Raw genomic sequence first — 23,272 nt, 5'->3', positions numbered from 1 at the left:
ATTAAATTTACGTTATTAGAAGTTGAATATTTCCGAAAAGTTAAATATCTATATTAATTTATTATCTAAAACATATACTAAAAATATAACTGTTTATTTTTTATGAAATTTTAAAATATATACAAAATCAAAATATCCAGAAATATCCAACCAGTTAATTTTGATATCTGGTGACTTTATATAGCGGGTGTGATAAATTAAACATCTTAATATTGATCTCAAAACTTTAGTACTTATTTAGTTTCTCTGTTATTTTATAATACTAGATATTATATTTCACGAAGAATATGAAATTATGTATATATATTGTGTAGTATAATAATTTTAATACAAATTATTTATTGCAAGAATTATTTGTATACCTACTATAAAATTATATATTTATATATTAATGATTCATAATATTTTTGATGATTTAAATTATGATGTTTAACAAAATTAAACTATAATATAATATCTATTATACAGTAGTTGATAAGTTAAATGAAAAGCTTGTACTAAAAACCATTTTATTTGAAAATGCACTTTTTCGTGAAATGAAAAAATTCTTTACATGCTAATGTAACAACCAGATCAATCCGTTGTATACAAATAAAGTTTTTATAACTCTTGATTTGGCGCAAGGATTAATTTTTTTTCAATAAACAATATTAATAAGTAAATAAAAGTTTTATACCTACATTAATTTGGTTAATGTCAAATAAAGTTTGATTAATTTTTCGTGAAAAAATAATGATAATTGTGGGGGTAAAACCACATAATAAGTCCACATCAGTTCAAATTCATTCAATTTTCATAGAATTCGAAATTGTAAACATGTATAATTTTCAAATCATAAAAGAATTGTTTGATTATTCTGAACGGTTTAAAAAAGTTAGTAAAATACTTTTCTGGTTGTTGCGGTAAGCCTTTCAAATGCTGTATTTGTGTAACTATTAATAAGATAATTGAAATAAAATAGTACAAAATAGTCATTAATAATATAACTATAGTCTATAGTGATGCTAGGCAATAACTTCGAAACGATTAATGATCATCATACGTATAATACATATATATATATATATATAGATTATACGTATATATAATCTATTTTATGTGACTATGTCTATATTTAGATATTATCGACAATTCTTTTGAAGGATGGAATAATGGCTTTGTATCTACTTTAAATGTATCCCATCCAACTATCTAGAAATTTATAGATTTATTAAGGTAAGTTTTATCAGTTAGGTACAGACAATATAATAGTACAAAAAATCAATTAACTACCAGAGTATGTGATGTCTATCAATAACATAAATAAATTAGACATTTTAAAAAAATAACCGATAGTTACCAACTTCAACTTTCATTGAGATGTTATATTTTTTAAATTTAATTGAATATAACGTTATAATATTAATATCATTTTATATTTTAAATGATTGTAAAGAACAATGGGTAATTTATATTCAAAATAATATAATAATAAAAAAAAATTTTAAAATAGTTTTTATTTGACGACCAATTATTCTGTAGGCGACTAATACAAACTAATTCACCATGGCCAATAGTTTTTAAGTTAATTTATATAAGTATAGAATTCATTATTTTAAATAATTAAACATTTTTGAAACAAAATAAAAACATTTCAAATAGGTATTTTAAATAATCGTTCAACTTATTGAATGGTAAATGTAAAAGAAGAAATATAAGTAAAAATATTTTATCTATATATTGTAATATTGAATAAAAAAAAGTCAGCTGTTTTGTTTATAAACAGAAATATGTCTAAAAATTTACTTAAAGACTTAAAATTTAAATTTAAATAATATTGTAAAGAATTAAAAATATAATAAACAAGTAACACTTACCGTTTTTGCTGTTGATTTAACGCAAAGCGATAAGTCAAATTCAGTGTATAATAACAAAAGAGGAATGCAGCTAAGTCAGGCCACACTAACTTGTATATACTTCCTCGCCACCTAAAAAACAGTAAAAACCAATATTTAACATTATAAAAACAACAACAAAGGTATAATTCAATTAAAAAAAGCCGTGCTCGAACTTATCAATTACTTGCTTAATGTGTTATTATTATTATTTTATTTCAATCGCATTATTGTAGTTCATATACCAATTTTAAACGAAATTTAATATAAATCTTATACTCAGTAATTCCCAAACTGTGTACTACAGCGCCTTTAAGGTACCGCGAGCACTTTTCATGGGGACCGTGGAACCACGGAATCATATGGGATCTTATAAAAATGTACTTATAATAATTAATTGTATTTTTTTTTTTTTTTAATTTTAAATTGAATCTAATAAAAAAAGTATTTCCTGTATTCCGATTCGGACCTCTTAATAACCACAACAATTCAGAAAATGTTATATTTACAATTTCTCGGAATTGGCGTTAATCAGTACTCAGTAGAATATTAATAGATACAGCTATATAGGTAAAGTTGTGTTTACAAAATGTTTTCCAATAATACAAGAATTTTTTGTTGGAGAACGAAGAACTGGCTGCCAAATTTGTTGTCAATAAGATTTTAGAGCACTTCAAACAGCTAAAAAATCCGTTTGAGCAATATTTTTCTGCAGTTAAAAAAATGTTGTTTTTCAACCAAATGCGAATATTTGATGAACTTGACTTAAGACCCAACATTAAAAATTTCCTTCTACATAAATCACATAGGTCGAAATCTGGCTAGGTTCGAAAGAAAAAATAATAGTTATTATTGTAGTGAGCGAATTTATATGTATGAAAAATAAAAATATGCATAAAAAAGTTTCATTTTATGTCACGAAACAAATTTTGTACTCACTTAGCATATCATACGATTAATCAGAATAAAATTGCAGATTCACACAAATCCGAGCTTTAACTATTATGTTTTAAGCGAAAAAACGAAAACATTACCATTACCCTTGTCCATCACTTGTGAGAATCAAGATTTTCGGCTTACTCTAAAATAATAAAAAAAAAAGAAATACCAAATACCGTAATCGCCTCAACGCAGAACTTAACCTTCTATTCCAGTTGTCAAAAATAAAACCAGACATCTCCAAACTTTGCTAATGTATATAAGTAACCACACACTTCTCATTAGTAATATTATTTTATTTACGTTTATAATATACATATATATATATATATATATAAATTTAATATTTTCTATTATTTTTTCCAAGCATAAAAATGTATTTATTTTAAGTCATCGGCTGTATGCTCAAAATATTATATATTATATTCAGTAAAATTATAATAACTAACTATGAATGAGAATTAATGTTTATTTTTTATGTATATTTCCCATGGTATTCAAAGAAGGGCAATATGACTAATTTAGTCATAAAAAGAGCATCGCCGAAAAAAAATCTGGGAACGGCTACGGGCTGTCATATAAAATAAAACTATTGTGCAATATAGGTATATAAATATATATTTATATATATATTATATTATATAGATATACCTACAATACTTTTTATATTGAGTTTGTGGACAAATATGTTATAACGAGTAACAACGAAGATAAAATATTACATTATAAGTATTCGTTTAAACTTTAAACAATAATTATGAATTATGATATATATATATATATACATGTAAAAGAAAACTGTTCAGGTATTAAGAATAAATAGTTTTGAAAACAGTTCACAGAATTATTTGATGAAATAGTTAATTTTATAGATAATTTGGTTTTATTTAAACACCACCAAATCAATGAATAACATAGATGTAGCAAACCAACCGACCTAGACTAAACACTTGTTGATTTATTTAATCGCGGTTTGTTGATTATTATAGTAATTGACTAGCGGGTTGTCGGAATGCGAAATGTGCGTATACCTCAACGTTTCATTTATATCTGATTGAAATGGTTCGACGACGGATGGTCGAAACACGCTGTTTGATTATGTTGAAGTTCAACAAGAGATTGTTATTTGTTATAATCGTACATTCGTACCTAAAATGTTGTATCCAACAGTTACAATAGTGTAGGTATGCGTACAATTCAATAGGAGAACTGCAGTGTCGTTAGCGGTTAAATTGGCAGAGCGTTTGAGTCGCTTTTTTTGTTCTCAAACTGGATCCCATCTGGCTGCCGCCGTGTTTGTAGAAAATTTATAACAATATAAAATGCTCTCCGTCGGTAGCGAATACCAAATGTTATTATTCCGGTGAAATCGATAGACGAAAATAAATGCTTTACAGTACTTCGTCGCGTATGTAGTCGAGTGAATATGATTTGATTTATAATAATAATTAACTCGGTGTTTATGTGAAAATACATTTAATATAAATGCAAAATTATCACGCGCAGAAATACCGGAACGTTTATGCCTTATTAATATTATGATCTAGGTATTGAATTTAGAAGGAACACTCGAGATACAGACGAGAATTATAATTGAACATATTATTTAGACGAAAATAGAGAATATATTAATGTGGCGTGCATTATTTAAAATATGAAATTAATCAACTTGAAAACGACCGCGACTTCTCAAATAGATATTTTCAACTTAAAAAGTTTGTGAACCATTGTTGTGCAATGGCCACTAAGCCAAGTAATTTGGCTACGACTGTTGTACATGTATATATCGATTTTATAAGCCATTTTTTTTTTACATGGTCATTGATAAACTCGAAAAAACAATATAATGTACAGGTTCATAAATTGACACTGCTGCATCCAGGTCTTGTTAAGTTCCAAAAATTCATAAGGGTATTTAAATTTTTTAGAAATGTTGGCCCTTAGTTCCATGCAATACCTATTTATAATTATGTAGTATCTACGTATGTTTATCACATATATTTATAAATTATTTAATTTAATTTTTGTATAACTTACAATAATAAAGAAAGATTTTAAAATAATATATAACACAAAAAATGTGTTGCACATTTATTGAATAATAAATCGCGTATTATATAGAACTAGAACTACTACTTGAAAGAAAAAGGTAATGTATAGTTCTACTTCTACCAAAAGTTTTAGATATAATACTACTTATTAATATATTTTAACAAATCTTTTAACACAACAAATTTAATATAAATAATGAGATACCTATACATTAGAGCTTGTTTAAAAAAATGTTATCGTTGTTTAAGACTGATTAAGAGGACGTTACACCCATATTTTTCATTCTTGTCTTGAACATGTGTAACATATAACACATATAGTTTGAAAACATGATGAATAAGTATAAACTGTGTTCGATTGAATAACACATATTTTTATTAAATGAGTTATAAGTACCTACTTATATAATAATTTATTTTTTTCAAACTCATGTAAACCGTTATAAAATATGTATAAAAATGCTTTCTTGAGCATAAGAATTTGGTAATTGTTGCACTATACATATTATATAAGACAGAGACAAACGAGATAGCACAAGTTACGGTACGAGTACCGAGCAATAAGTACCTAACGTTTTATAAAGTACTTATTACTTATAGGTATCAGGTATAAATGTATAATCAAGTATTAAGCACATAAGTACATAACATCGAATAAAACGAAAAAGAAAATGACCAAAGATTAAATATTAATCACCAAGTTGCAATAGTGTGTATAAGTGGTCAGTATACTTACTATATACCTAAACACTTTTCTGTCTATTATTCACAACTTTAAAACTACTATAAATTATAATTTAATAATTAAGCAGATGATATTATATCAGACAGTTATTATTATTACATGAGAGATTATAATTTACAAAATGATTCAAGATATCACACAAAATAAACTTATACATTAAATATTAAAATGAATAGACCACTATACCAGTAAAAAAATATTCTACAAAGCTTTGTATTTAACATTATCAAAAATCTCAGTTTAATATTAAGTAATTAAACATGGTTAAAATACTAAAAAATTATCTAAAATCAATGTATCAACTATGCACAGAAAATTAATACAGTCACATATTTATGGCTTAGGTTCAAAAATTAATGATATTATATCATTATGGGATACCATTAAACATATAGTACCATTAGTACCTATAACACTTTTAAAAGAAATTTGACGTTTAAAATTATCTTTTTTATATAAATTGCACTTGGTCATCATTTTCAAGATTAATAAACCAATTATTGCGTAAATAAAATTAAAATTATTTATATTCATTATAACTTTAATTAGTATACTTAAAAAAAACAATATTAATATAAGTGGAATAATGAGCACTTATAGATACCTAATAGGTAACTATTATAAATGTAATAATAACCAATGAAAATTGTACAGCTATAAAGGTATTTAAAATATTAATAAGGTTATATAAGGATCATCATTACCCCATAGTATAGATCAAACATTATTACAGACTACACTACTACAGTATAACATATATAATATATTATATATATATATAAGCTGTATAGTGCAAGGAACTTAATTAACAACTTAAAACAATGAAAACTTGATTTCGTAAATATACACATGTGTCAGTGTATCACTCAAATTCCTACTTGTATATGTTGATTTTTAAGATGTTTCATAAAAGTTACGATGATACTGTTATAGAATATTAATGCAAATGAGTTTATATCATTTTAAAACTATTTTAATGAACATAGTTTTTGTAAAATGTATAATATTTCAGTGTAAATGGAATTAGATTGGATAAAAATACATTTGTATACCTGAAGGTAAAACTGGAATATAAGAGCAATTATTGGTTTACTGCTATCATAAAATATTAAAAGCGAAACTGCGAAACATTGGTACCTAGATATGTTGGTACTAAAATACAAAATATTATGTTGAAGGTGCAACTGGCCTGTCTGGTCTATGGGCCTACATGTCCTTTCAAGTTTTTTAAAAATAAAATTACTGCTAGGTGATGTAAGTCGTAAAAACAATAAATATAGCGAGATGTATAATAAATTTATAATAATAATCCGTTATTTGTATTAATTATATAAACGTTTTAAAAATGATTTATATTCTTAGTTTTATAAGCTTAATGTTACATAATTTGACTTATTTTACATATTATTATTAAATGGATATATTATGAAATTTTTTTTTTTTTGATATTTCTAGATAATATGTAAGTTAATCCAAATGTTATAATAATTGTACTCGTATTATTTAATTAATGTAAGTATAATATATTTATACTTTTGAGTTTTGATTGTATTTTAAATAGTTTTAAGTATAATTCTCATCTTATTAAAAATATATTATTTTATTATTAATTGACAATTGTGAGTGACAACTAATGCCCCTCGGGGCCCAAGAATATGTTCAGTGAGGTATATTTTGGCGTGAAATTAAAAAATATATATTATAAACATTTTTTTAATGATAATTTGAGAAAATTAATAAATTCTGATTTAATAGAATAAAATTATTGCTTACTATTTTAAAATCGAAATCCAATATTATTTTCATAAATAATTGATAATTAATATAAATAAATACTCCACAGTTATAAATTTATACAGATAATATAAAAATTAAAATTATTTATTGTATTATTGTAGTTAAACACTAAAAAAAAAACAAATAAATAAACATAATAAACATAATAAATGACTCAAGGATATTCATAATAAAAATAATATGACCAATGTAAAATAAGTATGTACGTTGGCTAATTAGATAAATAGTTATAATTTAGTTTAATAGTTACGTATTTTATTTGGTATGTGATCTAATTAATGTAACATATTTTATTGTTGTATTTTTTTAAATCAATAAAAATTAAACTATAGTTTTGTTTTTTAAAATTTGGTATGATATTGCAAAAATCTTGTATGTTAATCTAGAAATCAGAAATGTATATTTTTTATAATTATCTATCCGTAATCACCTGTTACTTTTATTTAATTAGTGTACTTATACATTTATAATAGTTATTACTGTTGACTTTTAGATTATATCCATATGAATTACATATTAGATTATATTAGATTATATAGATATAACCGGAGTATAAATTGTGTGTGTGTGCGTGCGTTCCGTATATTTTTTTATAAACTTATATTATATCACATAGTTAATTAATGGGTAAATTTCTAAAAATTTTATACATTCGAATGGATAGCGTGGGTGGGTGAAGGAGCATTTATTACATAAATAATCCCACCGCTTATTTGAATACACAAGTGCATCGGCTAACGTGACAGATTGGAGAACCAGGGCGTTCTAACATAACATCACCACAGAGACCTATGTCGTCCTCATCATTCCTAGCAGGCTACGATTTCTATTAACTTCTATTAACATGAAGATAAAAATTTGTTTAAAGCTTTAAATTGTAAATAAAATATATATGTATATATATATATATTATATATGTTCAAATAATAACGTTATTTATCAAGCCCTATTCATTACCCTTACCTTATAAGCCCTTTGAAAATTTTGATTGAAACTACTTAGCAAAAAATATAAAATAATATACACTCATTAAGTAAATAAGTTAATAATATTATTGCTCAAACAACCTTATTTAACTGGCTAATAACAAATATTAGGAACATGGCAACCTGCATTATTATTATATAAGTGAATTCAATTATTTAGCTACCTAGTCGTTAAAATAAAAATGGACATAAACAAATCTTGTTACATTACAGTAAGTTTTATAGAAGTTTTCGAGTGAAAACAATAAAAATTTATAACTATTCTTATGTTATAGATTGAAGAAGATATCGAAATCAAGAATAAAAAAAAAATGTACACAAAAATAAGAAATTTCAAAGGTAGATGTATATGGATTGAAAAGTACATATACGACAATAATTAAAACATCCTTAAATGTATGTGCAACTGCTACGGGCTTGGAAGTTTGTCTTACAGACGTACGAAATACATTTTCAGTTGTGACTTACCGGAATCCGTTGATGTTTACGATCTTCAAAATCCATATATATTATTATTGTAATTAATAATAGTATTGTAATTGAAATTAGCATTAAATTTCTTATTTCTGTGTACATTTTTTTTTATTCTTGATTTCTGTTAATAAATTATAAAAAAACATACATATAGGTATAATTTTTTTAACTACTATACACAATCTCACTAAATGGCATGTGACAAAAATTAGGTACTTATAACTATAAAAGTTAAAATAAAATTATTAGGTATCTACCCTATGAAAAACAAGCAGATTCAAATCCAATTAATAACAATTTTTTTCTTAAGAAATAAGAAATAAACCCATCAACTAAGTATTTGATATTATTACATTACCCATCTATTTCGTATTTCTAGGAGGTCATTTTTATCACACAATTATTAAAAATATTATAATATACTTGTTTTTGAAAACGTCAAAATGATTAAGAAGACTATTGCGTGTACTCTCTGCTCTCTTATCGCACAGCGTCTAAAGATGCATGACAAAATCTATTTTATCATATAAAGATGCATATCAATTTTATACTTGAATGATGTTGTAGTTTTAAGTAATAACTATGCACCATATAGAACTTTTTTGTGTTTGCTGATAATAAATCGTTTTAAATTAACCTTTTTATTTACGATAAGAACGGGAGGCAATTCGTATATTTTGGGAGGCAACTACCTACTATGCGCCGGGCTACACACGATCTGATTTATTTTTCATTTTACGTATTTCATATACATATCATAAATTTTGCTGAAATCTGATCGACCATTTAGTTACAGAAGTAGTATGAAATCATTAATTTTTTGATTTTTTTAGTTAATGCTTCGACTAATCGTTTAATGTCTGAATATTACTCTGAATTATTTCTATACAAGCTTACAAGCTTGTGTGGTCCATGTGCGCATTCTTCAGTTCCGTTTTACTTCTATGAACTTAATTTCAGATAACTAGATAAGTTCTTTCTATGGATAGCTCATAGCTATCTGTGTATGGTGTACTTTAAGGTTTTTATAAAAATACCAACAAATGCAGGGTGAAAATGATGCCATAACATTAAAGTCGTGAATAAATTCAATGCTAGAAAAAATTCAATACGGTACTGGTTTAAACTGGTTAGTATTTCAAATAAAATATTTTTTACTGTATACATGGAACATAATATACATATAAATATAATTAAAACAATTTAATCGATTATACAATACATGTCATGTTATGTCATTAACTTGGACTCTTTTCACCCCCCCCCCCCAAGTTACGCATATGTGAGATAGGGTCATAGGGACAGGGATTGCCGAATGCCATCGCTAGCAATGATATGCCGCCGGCCCTGAATGTATGTAAAATAATAATTAATACCTAGTTTTTAAAAAACCATGACATAATTAAATAATAAACTCAAAAAACACCATTTATTAATAGAAAACCATAGTTGCAACTTGAAAAAAATTTAATTTCAAGTACACTAAGTATTAGAAAACAATATACAGTGGAGTCTCGATAACTCGAATTTCAAGGGAGGCAAAAATTAATTTGACATGTATTTTTCGAGTTACAAATATCGCATTGAGTTCATACGAATTCCATAGGGACGAAAACAAATTCGAGTTATCAAGGTTTTCAAGCTTCTCTATAGATACTTGAAGGTAAACTTATGGAAAACTTAGTGTTGTATTTTTAATCCTTAGTTATAAACACAAAAAATTTTATGATTTTTCAACTTCAAATATTTCGCAAATATTCATAATTTTGACGAATTTTCGTCAAAATTTGAACTTCAAATGCTAATAAAAAAAAATTGTGCCTATGTATTCTTATAATCACTATAAGAATAACATATGAGGAACTTTGTATTAAATTTTCAAGTATTTTGATAGGGCCAAAAAAATTTTATCGACACTTAAAAAATATTTTTTCAGAAAAATTGAAAATTTCAGTTGTCTATAAATAGCTCAAAAAAAGTCAAAATATTTTGAAATTTAAATCACGTAAAGAAAACGCGAATCTTAATAACTGGTAAAATTTTCAAGTATCTACGACTTATACTTTTTGAATAATAACAAATATCAAAAATCGTTTGAGGCTAAACTGTTATTTAACGCGGTTTTTGTAAAAATTTAATTTCAAACACTCATAAAAATTTTTTGTCTGAATCCGGTAGAGTTTTTTTTACAGATATTTGAAGAAAAATGTATGGAGAGCCTTGTACCAAATTTTCAAAACTTAGTTATAAAATAAAAAAATTTTATGATTTTTCAACTTCAAAATTACTTGCAAATTTTCGCGTTTTCGACAGATTTCGTAAAAATTTGAACTAAAAACGCTTATAAAAAAAAATTGTGACTAACGATTTTTAATTTTTTTTAGCTACATTAAAAACAACTCATAAGGAACCTTGTATTAAATTTTCAAAACTTTTTGGTCATCCAAAAATTTTTTATCGACATTTTAAAAAAAATTTCTCAAAAAAATCGAAAATTTCAGTGGTCTATAAATAACTCAAAAAAAGTCAAAATTTTTTGAAAATTTAACTATATACGGATACCACTGACATTAACATTTGGTGAAAATTTCAAGTATTTTCAGTGATTAGTTTTTGAATTACAACCATAAAAAAAAATCGATTTGGTCGAAAACTGGTTTTGCGTAAAAATTGCCGTTTTTCCGTCATTTTTTTTTTGTTTTTCTCGATTTTTTTGAAAAGTGTTGGAAAATGTTAACTTTTTACCTCTATAATGCACCAAGGATATTCACTTTTACATCGGAAACCACCCCCATTGTTTGAAATTGGAGCATTATTTCGACTAGTTATGCTGTACACAGACACAAAAAAAAAAAAAAAAAAAAAAAAAAACACACACCATTGTAAAATCAATACATTCATCACTTCGTTCAGAATCTAAAACACACCTGTACGGACGACAACAACACACGACGGCGGTGTAATGCACCGGAGCAGTGGCGTGGCGAAGTGAAAATACTCCAGAGGCAAGTAACATATAGCCCGAGGACCCACCTACCCCTTTACAGTAGGGTTTTTTTACTCAACCCTCCAAAACTTAAAAAATCTCAGAGGCAATTGCCTCTGAAGTTACTCTTCGCCACGCTACTGTAGATATTAAAGAGGTCTTATTTGTTTCAAATGTTTCAATCCATTTTCAAGTAAAGCTTATTATAGAAAAGGGACAATAAAATATTTGATTTTATGAAATTTAGCTTAAACACTCAGTTGTGACAGTCACATGACAAGTGGGAGAAACCAGATAATATTGTCGGTTGATGTATTATGAATAGGTACATATTGAAATTTATAAACTCGTATCAGTTGCAGACCAATGATAAACAATAAACTTATTATGTAATTTAGATAGTTTATAATATACGAGTATAGTAGTATACTAACAATTACTTTTTTTAGGTATACACAATAAAACAAAAAATAATTGTTTTGTTTTAATATTAACAATAATTTTTATGAGAAGATTGTGATGAAAACATGAAATTAAAAAAAAATATATTATTTTAAATTTTCGTGCGAGTTAGCTAGAATTACTTAGATAAGTAAAATAAATAACAAATCCTCACAGAAGCACTGTTAAGTGTTAGGCACTTAAATTATAATATGGAAGTAGAAAATTCATAATATTCCTTTTATAAAAGACCATTTATAGTTAAATAAAATTTTAAAAGTATCGGTAATTAGATTGTCCTTATTGAACAAATAGTATTCGTTTCAAAACGATTAATTTATTATAAAATGCTATTATGATATTTTATTCAAACAAAATATATTATTAAATTTAATATATTAATAGGTATCTGTAAGTAGGCGACTACTAAGCGTACTATAATAGTAGACACATAATAATATGTTGGCGTTATTTAGGCGTTGATTCGTTTTATGATTTATTATTATTATACATTTGTAGTGAATAACCTTAAATGTAATTAATCATTACCTTTGGAAGTATTGAAGGTTTTTTATTACTATGACAACGACTGCGAATAGTTCCTTAATTTTTTTACATAAATTGTAACTTTTATTAAAATTCATTAATGTTATAGCCAATAATAGTTTGATACACTTTTACTTTATAGGATATAATATACATATACATATAGAGTGATTCATTTATATTTTACGTATCTACTTAAAAGAGTTTTAGTTGATACTCAAGTGAATCATCTTGTTCGAATGGTAAAACAAGTTTATGAAAATATTGAGTACCCGTATCAGTGGTGTTAGTACATAACTATTATGAAGCTTAAGTATAGACCTATGTATTTTAATATTTCTAATATCATAATTATTCAGAACCAGGAAATGTTATTATGGTTGCATACTATTAGAAAAAAATTAATTTTTACAACTCTAATATTGTTTCAACTCAAAATATATCATAAATAAGTTTATTGTTTATTAGGACATATTAAGACGCTTAAAATGTATAATACTTATTTATGACTGATACATTTACAAATCTTAAGCAGTTAACTTACAAAAAATCTTAAAAATATTAAAATATTTAGTAGGTATTATAATGCTATATAATACGTATACAATACATATTTGTAAAGTTATAATTTGTTTTTGATAAAACACAAATACTATATTTTAAGTCGAGCTCCAAGTATACTAATTTTACAATGGTATGTGTTTTTTTAATTTCTTTATTTCTTTATTTGTAATCACCTTTTAAATCATTAAAAATTATTAAGTTTTTAGGGTAGTTTCTGTTAATAAATTGAATCTAATTAGGACTTAGAGGTATAAAAAAGTGAAAAGTTCTAAGTACTTTTTAAAATATGGGAAAAACCAAAAAATTTAAACGAGGAAGAATAAGCAAAATCAGTATTTGACCAAATCGATTTTTTTTTTTGCTACAATGTAGGTGACTCAAAATTAAAAACTAGATGTTACTGATATAATAATATATTACTATTGATACTTGTGATTTCATTCAATTTTTATAGATGACAAGATTTTCAATATATTTCGATTGTTTTTGAACTATTTATAGACCTTTGAAGTTTCAAATTTTTTTTTATAAGTATATAAAACCAGTCGATAAAATTGTTTTAGCTAAATTTTTTTATAAATGAGATTTTCACAATGTATTATGGTATTTCGACAATTATGAACCTGTAAGTTTACATATGATAGAGGTTGGTAAAGCTCATACTTTTAAATTTAGAGGTTTGATTATAATATAAAATTTATCGTTTGAATAATGAAGTTAACATTGTCGATTGATAACGCGTCAGTGAGGAAAAAATTAATACCAGAGGTAGAAAAAGGAGTCTTAAACTCAGTTCTTTGGATAGCAAGAGAAGCTAGATTATAAAGCTTATAAATATTGATATAATTCTCATTTATTAACAAAATTAAATACAAGGTCTTAATATTTTATTTATAAGTGTTTAAAGTAAGCATTTTCATGAAAATTTACAAATACTCTGTAGTTAAAAAATGAATAAACATTTTTCTTTATATATATCTAATATTTGAAACTATTTCACCTTTCAATCGATTTATGATAATGCTTGTAATTTAAAAACAAATAAGCATAGATCTTTGAATTTTTTAAATAAATGTCTATACAATCATTTCCTAGTTTTATACATAATTTTATAAATATTTTGACTCTATTTTTAAGTTATTTATAGATATTTGAAATTTTTAATTATTTAATATGAACTATAGATAAAATATTAAAAATACATAGGATTCATTTTTTTTTCTTATAGAAACAATTTAGTTTAAATTTGGAGGAAATTAAATATTTCAACCAAGAAATATGAACAACTATATACCTATTTAACTCACAGTTTATGATACTGAAGATTAATTGCTTAATTAGGTGAAAAATTAATTGAAATTGTATATTTAATAATAATTGGATAGCTGATATTTCATTTAATAATTACATTACAGTTTTATTCAGTCAAAATATTTCATTTTTTTATTTTATAAATATATACTGTAATATTATCTTCAAGGAAATGAATGAACTACATTTTTTTTAGTAATTATTATATAAAAATATTCATTTACATTAATTTTATTATTTAATTTGAACATAATATACATGCATATTTTATTTTTTAATTCTAACGACTAAATATTAGTGGATTTAACTTTAACTATCAGTCATTATACAGAGATGGATTACGGTTTTTTTTTTAAATTTAAGGGCCTCACAAAATTATTATTATTAGACAATAATCTCATATAACACAAAGGGTACCTACAATACTATATATTATATTTTCTCTCAAAATAGTATTTTGTTTTCATATCAACCCGGCATAATTTGCAAAAAATAATTTTATATTATCGAAAGATTAATTTAAAAAAATCATGGATGTATTAGTTTAAAACATAAATTTAAAATATGAATTCAAAAAACAACAATTTTGATCGGTTATCGTTTAAGCGTCGTCTGTATCTGAGCAAAAATCATCGTGGGTAAATTGTTTGTGCGTTAACATAATATTTAACAATATAGAAGGGTTTAAAAAACATTGAAAAATATATAAGTCGTGTAACATAGGTATATTAAACTAATTTTCAGTACCAAATTCTGGTCAAACTTGTTAATCTAACAATTACTGTTATATATTTACATAGGTTGGTAATAAGTACCAATATATATGTATAAATAATTAAAAATAAATTGGCTTATTCAATTACATTTTTAGTAATACACATGAATATAATAGGTATCTACTATCTACATATTACAATAAAAATCTGTAGATTGATCGTAGTTACGAATTAATGTTTTTATATTATACATTTATATTTTTAAACAAAAATACCTTATCAATATTTGAAAATTGAATACGAATATTACATTTTTACCTTTTTAAGTTGAAAGTTGGTTAACAACTTTTGAGTAGGTACTCCTAAGTTTTCCCAGTTCTATTGTCATATTTTTTGTTTATTTTTTTGATATGCAAATGATATATTTGAGTAATGAGTAATATCACGTATGGGAATCGAGTGATGTGCAAATGAAGCTTAATGATAATTTTAAAATTTTTATAAGAATTTTTATAGTTACCTAAACATTGAGATTGAATGATCTGTAATTCAATAATTATCGTATAAAAATTTTAAAATTATCAATAGCAATGAGCAAACGATTTACATTTTACAGTCAGAATATCAGTATAATAAATAGTGTGGAACTATTTTGTGGTTATAAAAAGTTACAGCATAATTATAAAACATAAACATGTTTAATTATCATTTAAGAAAAAAAAATGTCTGTATATTTTTGTCATTATACAATAGATAATTACCAATTAGTTCCTTTTATTTTTTAATTTCTTTAGACTTACATGATGAATAATTATTATCAGTACCTACTGACTACCTAGGTATACATTGTATCTAATATATTATAAGCTTTTGTTAGTATACTTTTATTTTCAGAACTTAATAAATCTTTTAGAAAATAATACATGCATTATAAACATAATAACTTAATTATAGTTTACTTTTTAAAATAGAGTAGATGTACCTATTATTGATATGATAATAATACATATATAATACATATATTATTTATGATTATCACAAATTACGAATTACGAATAGTTAATTATATTAATGATTCTATTCACAAAATGGTTTTAAAAATGTATCTAATTATTAATTAACACACCTTAAAAGTTACAATAATAACATTACATTCTGCAATTACTATTAAATATTTGTTTTCTTTTATTGTACTACAAACTTTAGCTATGTGTATTAGGTATACTATTATTGGCTCATCTACAATTATTGTGTTTGTTCATAAGCTAATAATTATGATAAAATATTTCATATTGTGGATTCGTATCATGAACCCCATATAAAAACAACATGATCCTTAAAACAAAAACAATATATTTAATCAATAATAGACAATAGTAGTCATCATAGGGAAGTGTTATGATAGAGAAAATTAAATATATGCTTTCCTATCCATCTTAATGATTTAACTGACCTTGATAATTATTTTTAAAAGAAATAATGATATCAAAGCTCCAACATGGCAATTTGAAGTTAAAAGATTACAAACATTGAAATATTAAGTTTATAATTATATTTATGTGTAGTAAAAAATATTCGAATCATTTATTCTTTAAAAAAAATACTACAATCTACAATTTTAAGTATTTACATTATATAAATAGGTATATCTTTATTATATTTGCTAAATAAACAATCGTGAAAGTTAATTAATAATTTTCAGAGACAATGCATATTTGATTTATTACTGTCTACTAACGTCTTATAATATTGTCTTGTATAAATAATTAAACTGAATCAGTTTAAAACTGTTAAATAATAAAAAAAAAGCTTAACGGCACTTGCGAAATTATCTAGTTATATTTATTTAATTATTTTAGTTGTTGAGTTTAATTTTTACTGAAAACTAACTATAACGTACTTAAATATCTACCTATTAGTTAAGACTAATTGTTTTGACCAAGTCTATATAATAAAACCATAAAAAATAATAATAATTAAAAAATGTAATATACATTAAAGTCATATATATTTTTCAATATTATAGTTGAAATGTGTAAGTGCTTTGTCTATATGTACTGTGATTGTGAATTTAACTCAAGATAATTTAATTTAAAATTCAATTAATTTTAATGACGTCAGTATTTTGAATTTTACAAAATAAAACATTTGATGTTTTTGATAATAGTAACTATAGCAAAAATATTTAAAAACCGGTGTTTGATCAGTCACTTCTCCAGTACAAGGTCGAACACGCACACTAATAGAAAATGCGGCTCGAACAAAGCTATCATCATTATATTATTACATTAAATCACATGGTCCTTCGTATCGGCCAATGATCGAGTAAAATAATAATAATAATTTGTGATACTGTATTTTTTTTTCTATAGAGAGGCCCGTAAACAGGGCACTACTACACCTTAGAGAATAGTATACCTAGTCTAATACTCTAATGTATGGCCACATAATGAGTCTCCAAAATTTTTATTTGTCAGCCGTAATGGAATGGCAAAACTTTTTGCAGTGCAAGACATGTATGAGCATATTCAGAATTGTTAGTATTATAGAAATGGAACTAATAAAAATAATAAATAAGAGTGAGTTTTTGGTAGTTGTATACCGTTGTTTAAAAAAGTTGAAACATTTAAATTTATTGACTTTAAAGTGTACGTATTTTCATCATGTATGGTCATTGGTCATGCTCTAAATAATTTATTATAGTTGTTATATTATGTTATATTGAATATAATAGCATTATAATATTAAATACATTGTATTTTATAAAAAATTTAAGTAAAAAAAGTAAACAAACAAGATGATGATAATATAATATAAATAGTTAATTTTTGGATTATTCCCTGCAATTCATGGTCCAAGTAAAAACTTGCCCACGGGTCGTAGTTTATAATTTATATAAAGTATAGACTCATTATGTATATTTTGTGCACCTATTCATAAGTATACTGGACTTTTTTCAGTTTTGAAACAATTACAACTATTGATTTTATATTTTTTCATAGAAATATGAAAAACTATTAACATATTTGAAGATCAGCAAATTAATTTTTTTCTTTATCGTTTTCTTCAATTAAAATGTATATAAAAAAAAAAATATAAATAGGAATAATTAATTCTTTTATAGAGTTATACGATGCTGTAACATTGTATTATAATATTTACTACCTACTTAAGAGTAGGTAAATTTACAGTTAATTTTTTTTCGTTTTGGACAAATAAATATAGTTAAAACCTTTTTTCGTATTTATATACTTTTTTGTGATTACATTATTGAAATTAAGGTTTTTAATACTTATAGAGAATATTATTATTTGTGTTAAATTAGAAGTCTTGCTTAATATTTTTTTATTTTTTTACAAGTATATTAGAACAAAAAAAAAAAAACTAAAAAAGGGAAGCAAGTGGGTACAACTTTGATAATAGGTGTCGAGTTCGTCACTGCATGTTAAATTTGAATTCAATGGTAATTGATATAATATTATTATATACAAAACATGATTCTGACTGAAGATACGGTCTTAAAGCGTTTATCACAAAGTATATTTCATGTTATGATTTTTGATATTGATATTAAAGTAATTTTTATTATTTACAGTAATACGGTAGATTGACTTAATACAAAAATATTGCATTATTGGTTTAAAATGTTGACTCAATGCTACTTTACAGTAAAATAGTTTTATCGACATAATTTTATAGAAAAAAAGCTAAAATTGTAATTGTTTATAAATAGCTTAAAAAGAATCAGAATATTTTGAAAATTATTCCATTATAGAAGATAATATAAACCTAATAAACACTGAAAAATTCATTTTTAATTATAATTTTTTTTTAAATAATAATGAAATAAAGAAATCAATTGGTTTAGCGTAAAAAATTTCTGTTTTTCCATTACATTTTTATCAGAATTCACCCCAAGTATGATAACTAATGTCTAATTCCTACACACACATAAAAGAAACACGCCATTGGAAAATCAATCCGTTTATAATTTAATATGTAATTAAATACTAATAATTTTCTTAAAAATTATAATATTAAAAAATCCTGAAAAACCGATAACATTTTTCTTTATAATTACAAATTATATAAATATATGCTAATTATAATAGGTAATTATGTCTTAATTTCTATAATTTAATAATAATTAGTAAAATACGGAGAATTTTAAGAGGACGCTCTATATGTTATGTTTTGCTTATAAACATTGCAACAAAGCAATTGTTCGTTCTGCTGTTCCAATTCAAAATTGTTGACTAAAATATTAGAATAAATTGATCTGATATAAATTTTTAAGCTTTATAGTGAAACACAAGCATTTTAAATTGTCTTATTTCACGTATTATAAGTAATAAGTATATTGTATTATATCGAGTATTATATATGTGGTCTTAAAAAAAATATCGTATTTTTAACTTAGTTTTGTAGCGAATCGACTTATCCATTTTAATATTAAAAACTTTAAAATAAAACTGTCAACTCGAAATTATATCTGCTGAACGCAAATTTGTTATATTGGGTACGGCTTCTTCTTAAGACTAATATATTAATATTGTTTGATACGGTAAATAAGATGTTAAATGTAACTATAATGCATATAAGTAATAAATGTAACATATTATACAGAAATGCAAATTTATGTAGGTAACAGTCATAAACTCACAAGTAATATAATATATGCGTAATGCGTGAAATGGTTGGTAGTATTTGACAAACCGCAGGTCACTTATACTTAATAAATATAGCAATAAATTAGAAAATGAGAGACGTTTTTAACAAACGACGGTGGTGTACTGTATAACAGAGAGTACACATACTCATAATAGTTACCTATAAGACTTAACCGGCAACCGCATATATGTGTATATGGCATTGAATAAATACGAACACACTACAAATGTGCCTATTATACAACAAATTATCGAATAATGAAGGGTAGTGGGTATAAAATAGTAGTATGTTGTATGGCGTTTGATTAACATCAACCAATTAATCGCAGGTAATTAATAATATTAAAATACACGACTACCTGTAGTATTACGATCAACCAAACCTAACGCGACGTTTTATCGGAGTTACCCAATATCGGTTGCGTGTTTACAGATAACTATGTACAATATCTGAAAAAATTAAATGTGTTATAAACTATATAACCTTACCTCAAGAGTAGTTTGAGAAAACATCCAAAACCTCTGCACGTGGCTACTTCAGCTGTATACGTAACAGTCATTGTTGTACGATATTGTCGTCGTCGTCGTCGTCGATATTATGCACGATTATTGAATATTTTTACACAACACCGGCGTAGTACCGCTGCAGCCGACGATTATTATGTGGAAAAAAAATTCCCAACAATAATACAATAACTAACAACTATTATAAATAATATTGTCACCGATTTCGTGGTACGTTGACGGACGGAAATTAAACGGTTTAATCGTTATCGTAAAGCGCGCGTAAACTATATAATATTTTATGAAATTGTCACGATAAAGCGCAAAACACTATTAATACACTTATTTTTGATCGGTACCGTGGTGAATCTCCGACGGGTTGCTGATCGTTTACCGACCGACTGTAATCAGGGGGAGGCGCTGAGTAAAAATGAAAAAAATGAAAAAAAAAAAATTACTCGGACGCGAGAGCAACTAATCTATTGGCGTCGGTGTCCGACGACATCTCAACGCGTAGCGATCGCTGTTGCAGTTGTTCGCGCGAACGTCGGCACGACACTGCGACGGCATGTGCACCAACTAATTCATATATTATGTGGCGCGCACTGACGACGAGTCGTCGCTACCGCCGCCGCGCCGCCACCACTAAGTATACCTATATCTCATGAGGTCGACGCGCCAGCCGGGCGACTTGCGACTTTAGTTTTTACTCGCGATTGTGCACGCAAATGAACTTATCATAATCATAATATAATAATAACAATAATAATACATCGCGTGGTGTTTTTATAAGTTTTTATCATACCGTACACCAAAACCCATGTAATAATAGTGTACGGGTAGCCGGGTAGGTTAATCACATACACCGAATTTATTCCCACATTTATTATAATATTATACGCGGCTATCATATTCACAGGTATATTATAGGCACACATTTAACCACGGTTTTCTGAGCGTATATTAAGAAAATACGTTTTTATTACGTCATCACGGTACGATTAACGTAAACACGTAACGTTGCGGTTGCCGAATGTAATTTTTTTGAAAACGTATCAGACGTTTTTTGATTGAGAAAAAATCCAAAATGTCGAGTATCGAACTGAGTGTATTTTGTGTATTTTGTGTTTATAATAATCAACTAAATCAATTAAATGCATACGGTTTTAGGTGATTTATAAATGGGCAATGGCAAATGGGTTGTATTTATTAAGTTCGACAAGAACTTTTGTAGAAATATACATCGAAACATTTTTTAGTATTGACCAACAGGTTGGGTTTTATCAATGTACACATCAAACATCAATCGTCAGTTATTGAGATATTATTGTAATGTCTTTAATCTTTATACCAGTTATAAGTACCTAAACAGTTAATATTATAATATATAAATATCTAATATTTGTTTCTATTATTTTGTTGGTTTTAAAAATCGGTCAGGTTAAATATAGGTACCTATAATATAAAATATCGAAAAAATAAATGCTAGAAATAATTAGAATGATTAAAAATTTAAAACATAATATACATATGTATATATAATAATTATTCTAATGATTTCTATATTCTAAATTATTTATCTATACTATTTATTTGTTAAACTGTCAATATATAAATTCTCAGTATTATTAATTTTAATGAGTGGTAGTTTATTTTTAACAATATTATAACGCTTAATCAAGGGCGCCTGCAGAAAATTAGCTCAGAGGGTGCAAAATGTTATATTATATTCACATACTCACAATAACATTATGTTATTTTAGTAGAACTAAGATGATCAAATATATAATTCGTGCAGTACGTGATTTACTAATACGGACAATTATGAACTCCGAAATTTTATAAAATAAAGTTATGAATCTCACATGCACAATGATTTTTTTGTTTATTAAAAAATATTAGTGGGTGCAATGGCACCCACTGGCTCTTCTTTGCGGGCGCCTCTGCGCTTAATATCTATTAGTTTACCCATCTATCCAGGTTAGGTTTATGACCAAAATAATTTCACGAAACAATCGCTTCATTAGTTCATATTTAATATACTTATATATATGTACATACGTATATCACCGTATATATGCAAATACGGCGCCATCAGGGGCGCAATTTCAATGAAAAAACTAGGGGTGTTGAAGCCCCTATATTTTTTTCATAATGTTATCTTATAATTATGGCTAGCTATAATTATTATTGAAATCTAAATTAACATGAAACAATTTGGAGGTGCTAATTTCGAAATTGAGGGTGACAAGCACACACAAACTCACCCAAATTGTGCCTATGGGCGCAACTGGTTTTTAAGTTTATATTGTTTTAGTTACAAAAAGAAATATGACATTTAGTTTAAGTATATTGTACACTAAAATAGTAAAACATAAATATACAGGTTTCAAGTGACGTTTTCTAAATCGTTTGTTCGTTAATACAATCTTTGAAAGAGGTTATGTCGAATGTTGGAATCTATGCAGTCTACGGACTGCGGTAATAAGAACATAATATATGAATATTATTTCATGGTCATGTTATAGGTGCGATCGTATAATAGAGAGAAACAAAGTTTTAATATTGTTATTTAAAAATAATAATACGTTAACATTTATTATTATTGTCACTAAATAGTGATGGTCGTTATAACTACTCGTTACCAAGTAAATACATTGCATCAACA

General features: G+C 25.4%; 1 protein-coding gene across 1 annotated transcript in view; it reads right to left on the bottom strand.

The window, feature by feature from the left end:
* LOC114119691 (bestrophin-4-like) overlaps positions 1-21,186 on the bottom strand; it is a 29,170-nt gene extending 7,984 nt beyond the window's left edge. The window contains exons 1-2 of the mRNA XM_027981352.2: positions 20,590-21,186; positions 1,857-1,967 (exon numbers count right to left, since the gene is read on the bottom strand). Of these exons, the coding sequence (XP_027837153.1) occupies positions 1,857-1,967; positions 20,590-20,660 (182 nt within the window). The 5' untranslated portion in view covers positions 20,661-21,186. The remainder of the gene's footprint in view (positions 1-1,856; positions 1,968-20,589) is intronic.
* Positions 21,187-23,272: the final 2,086 nt, after the last annotated feature.

The sequence above is a fragment of the Aphis gossypii genome, chromosome X (genome assembly GCF_020184175.1).
Source record: "Aphis gossypii isolate Hap1 chromosome X, ASM2018417v2, whole genome shotgun sequence".
NCBI classification, from domain to species: domain Eukaryota; kingdom Metazoa; phylum Arthropoda; class Insecta; order Hemiptera; family Aphididae; genus Aphis; species Aphis gossypii.
This window is presented reverse-complemented; position numbering and strand designations above follow the sequence as displayed.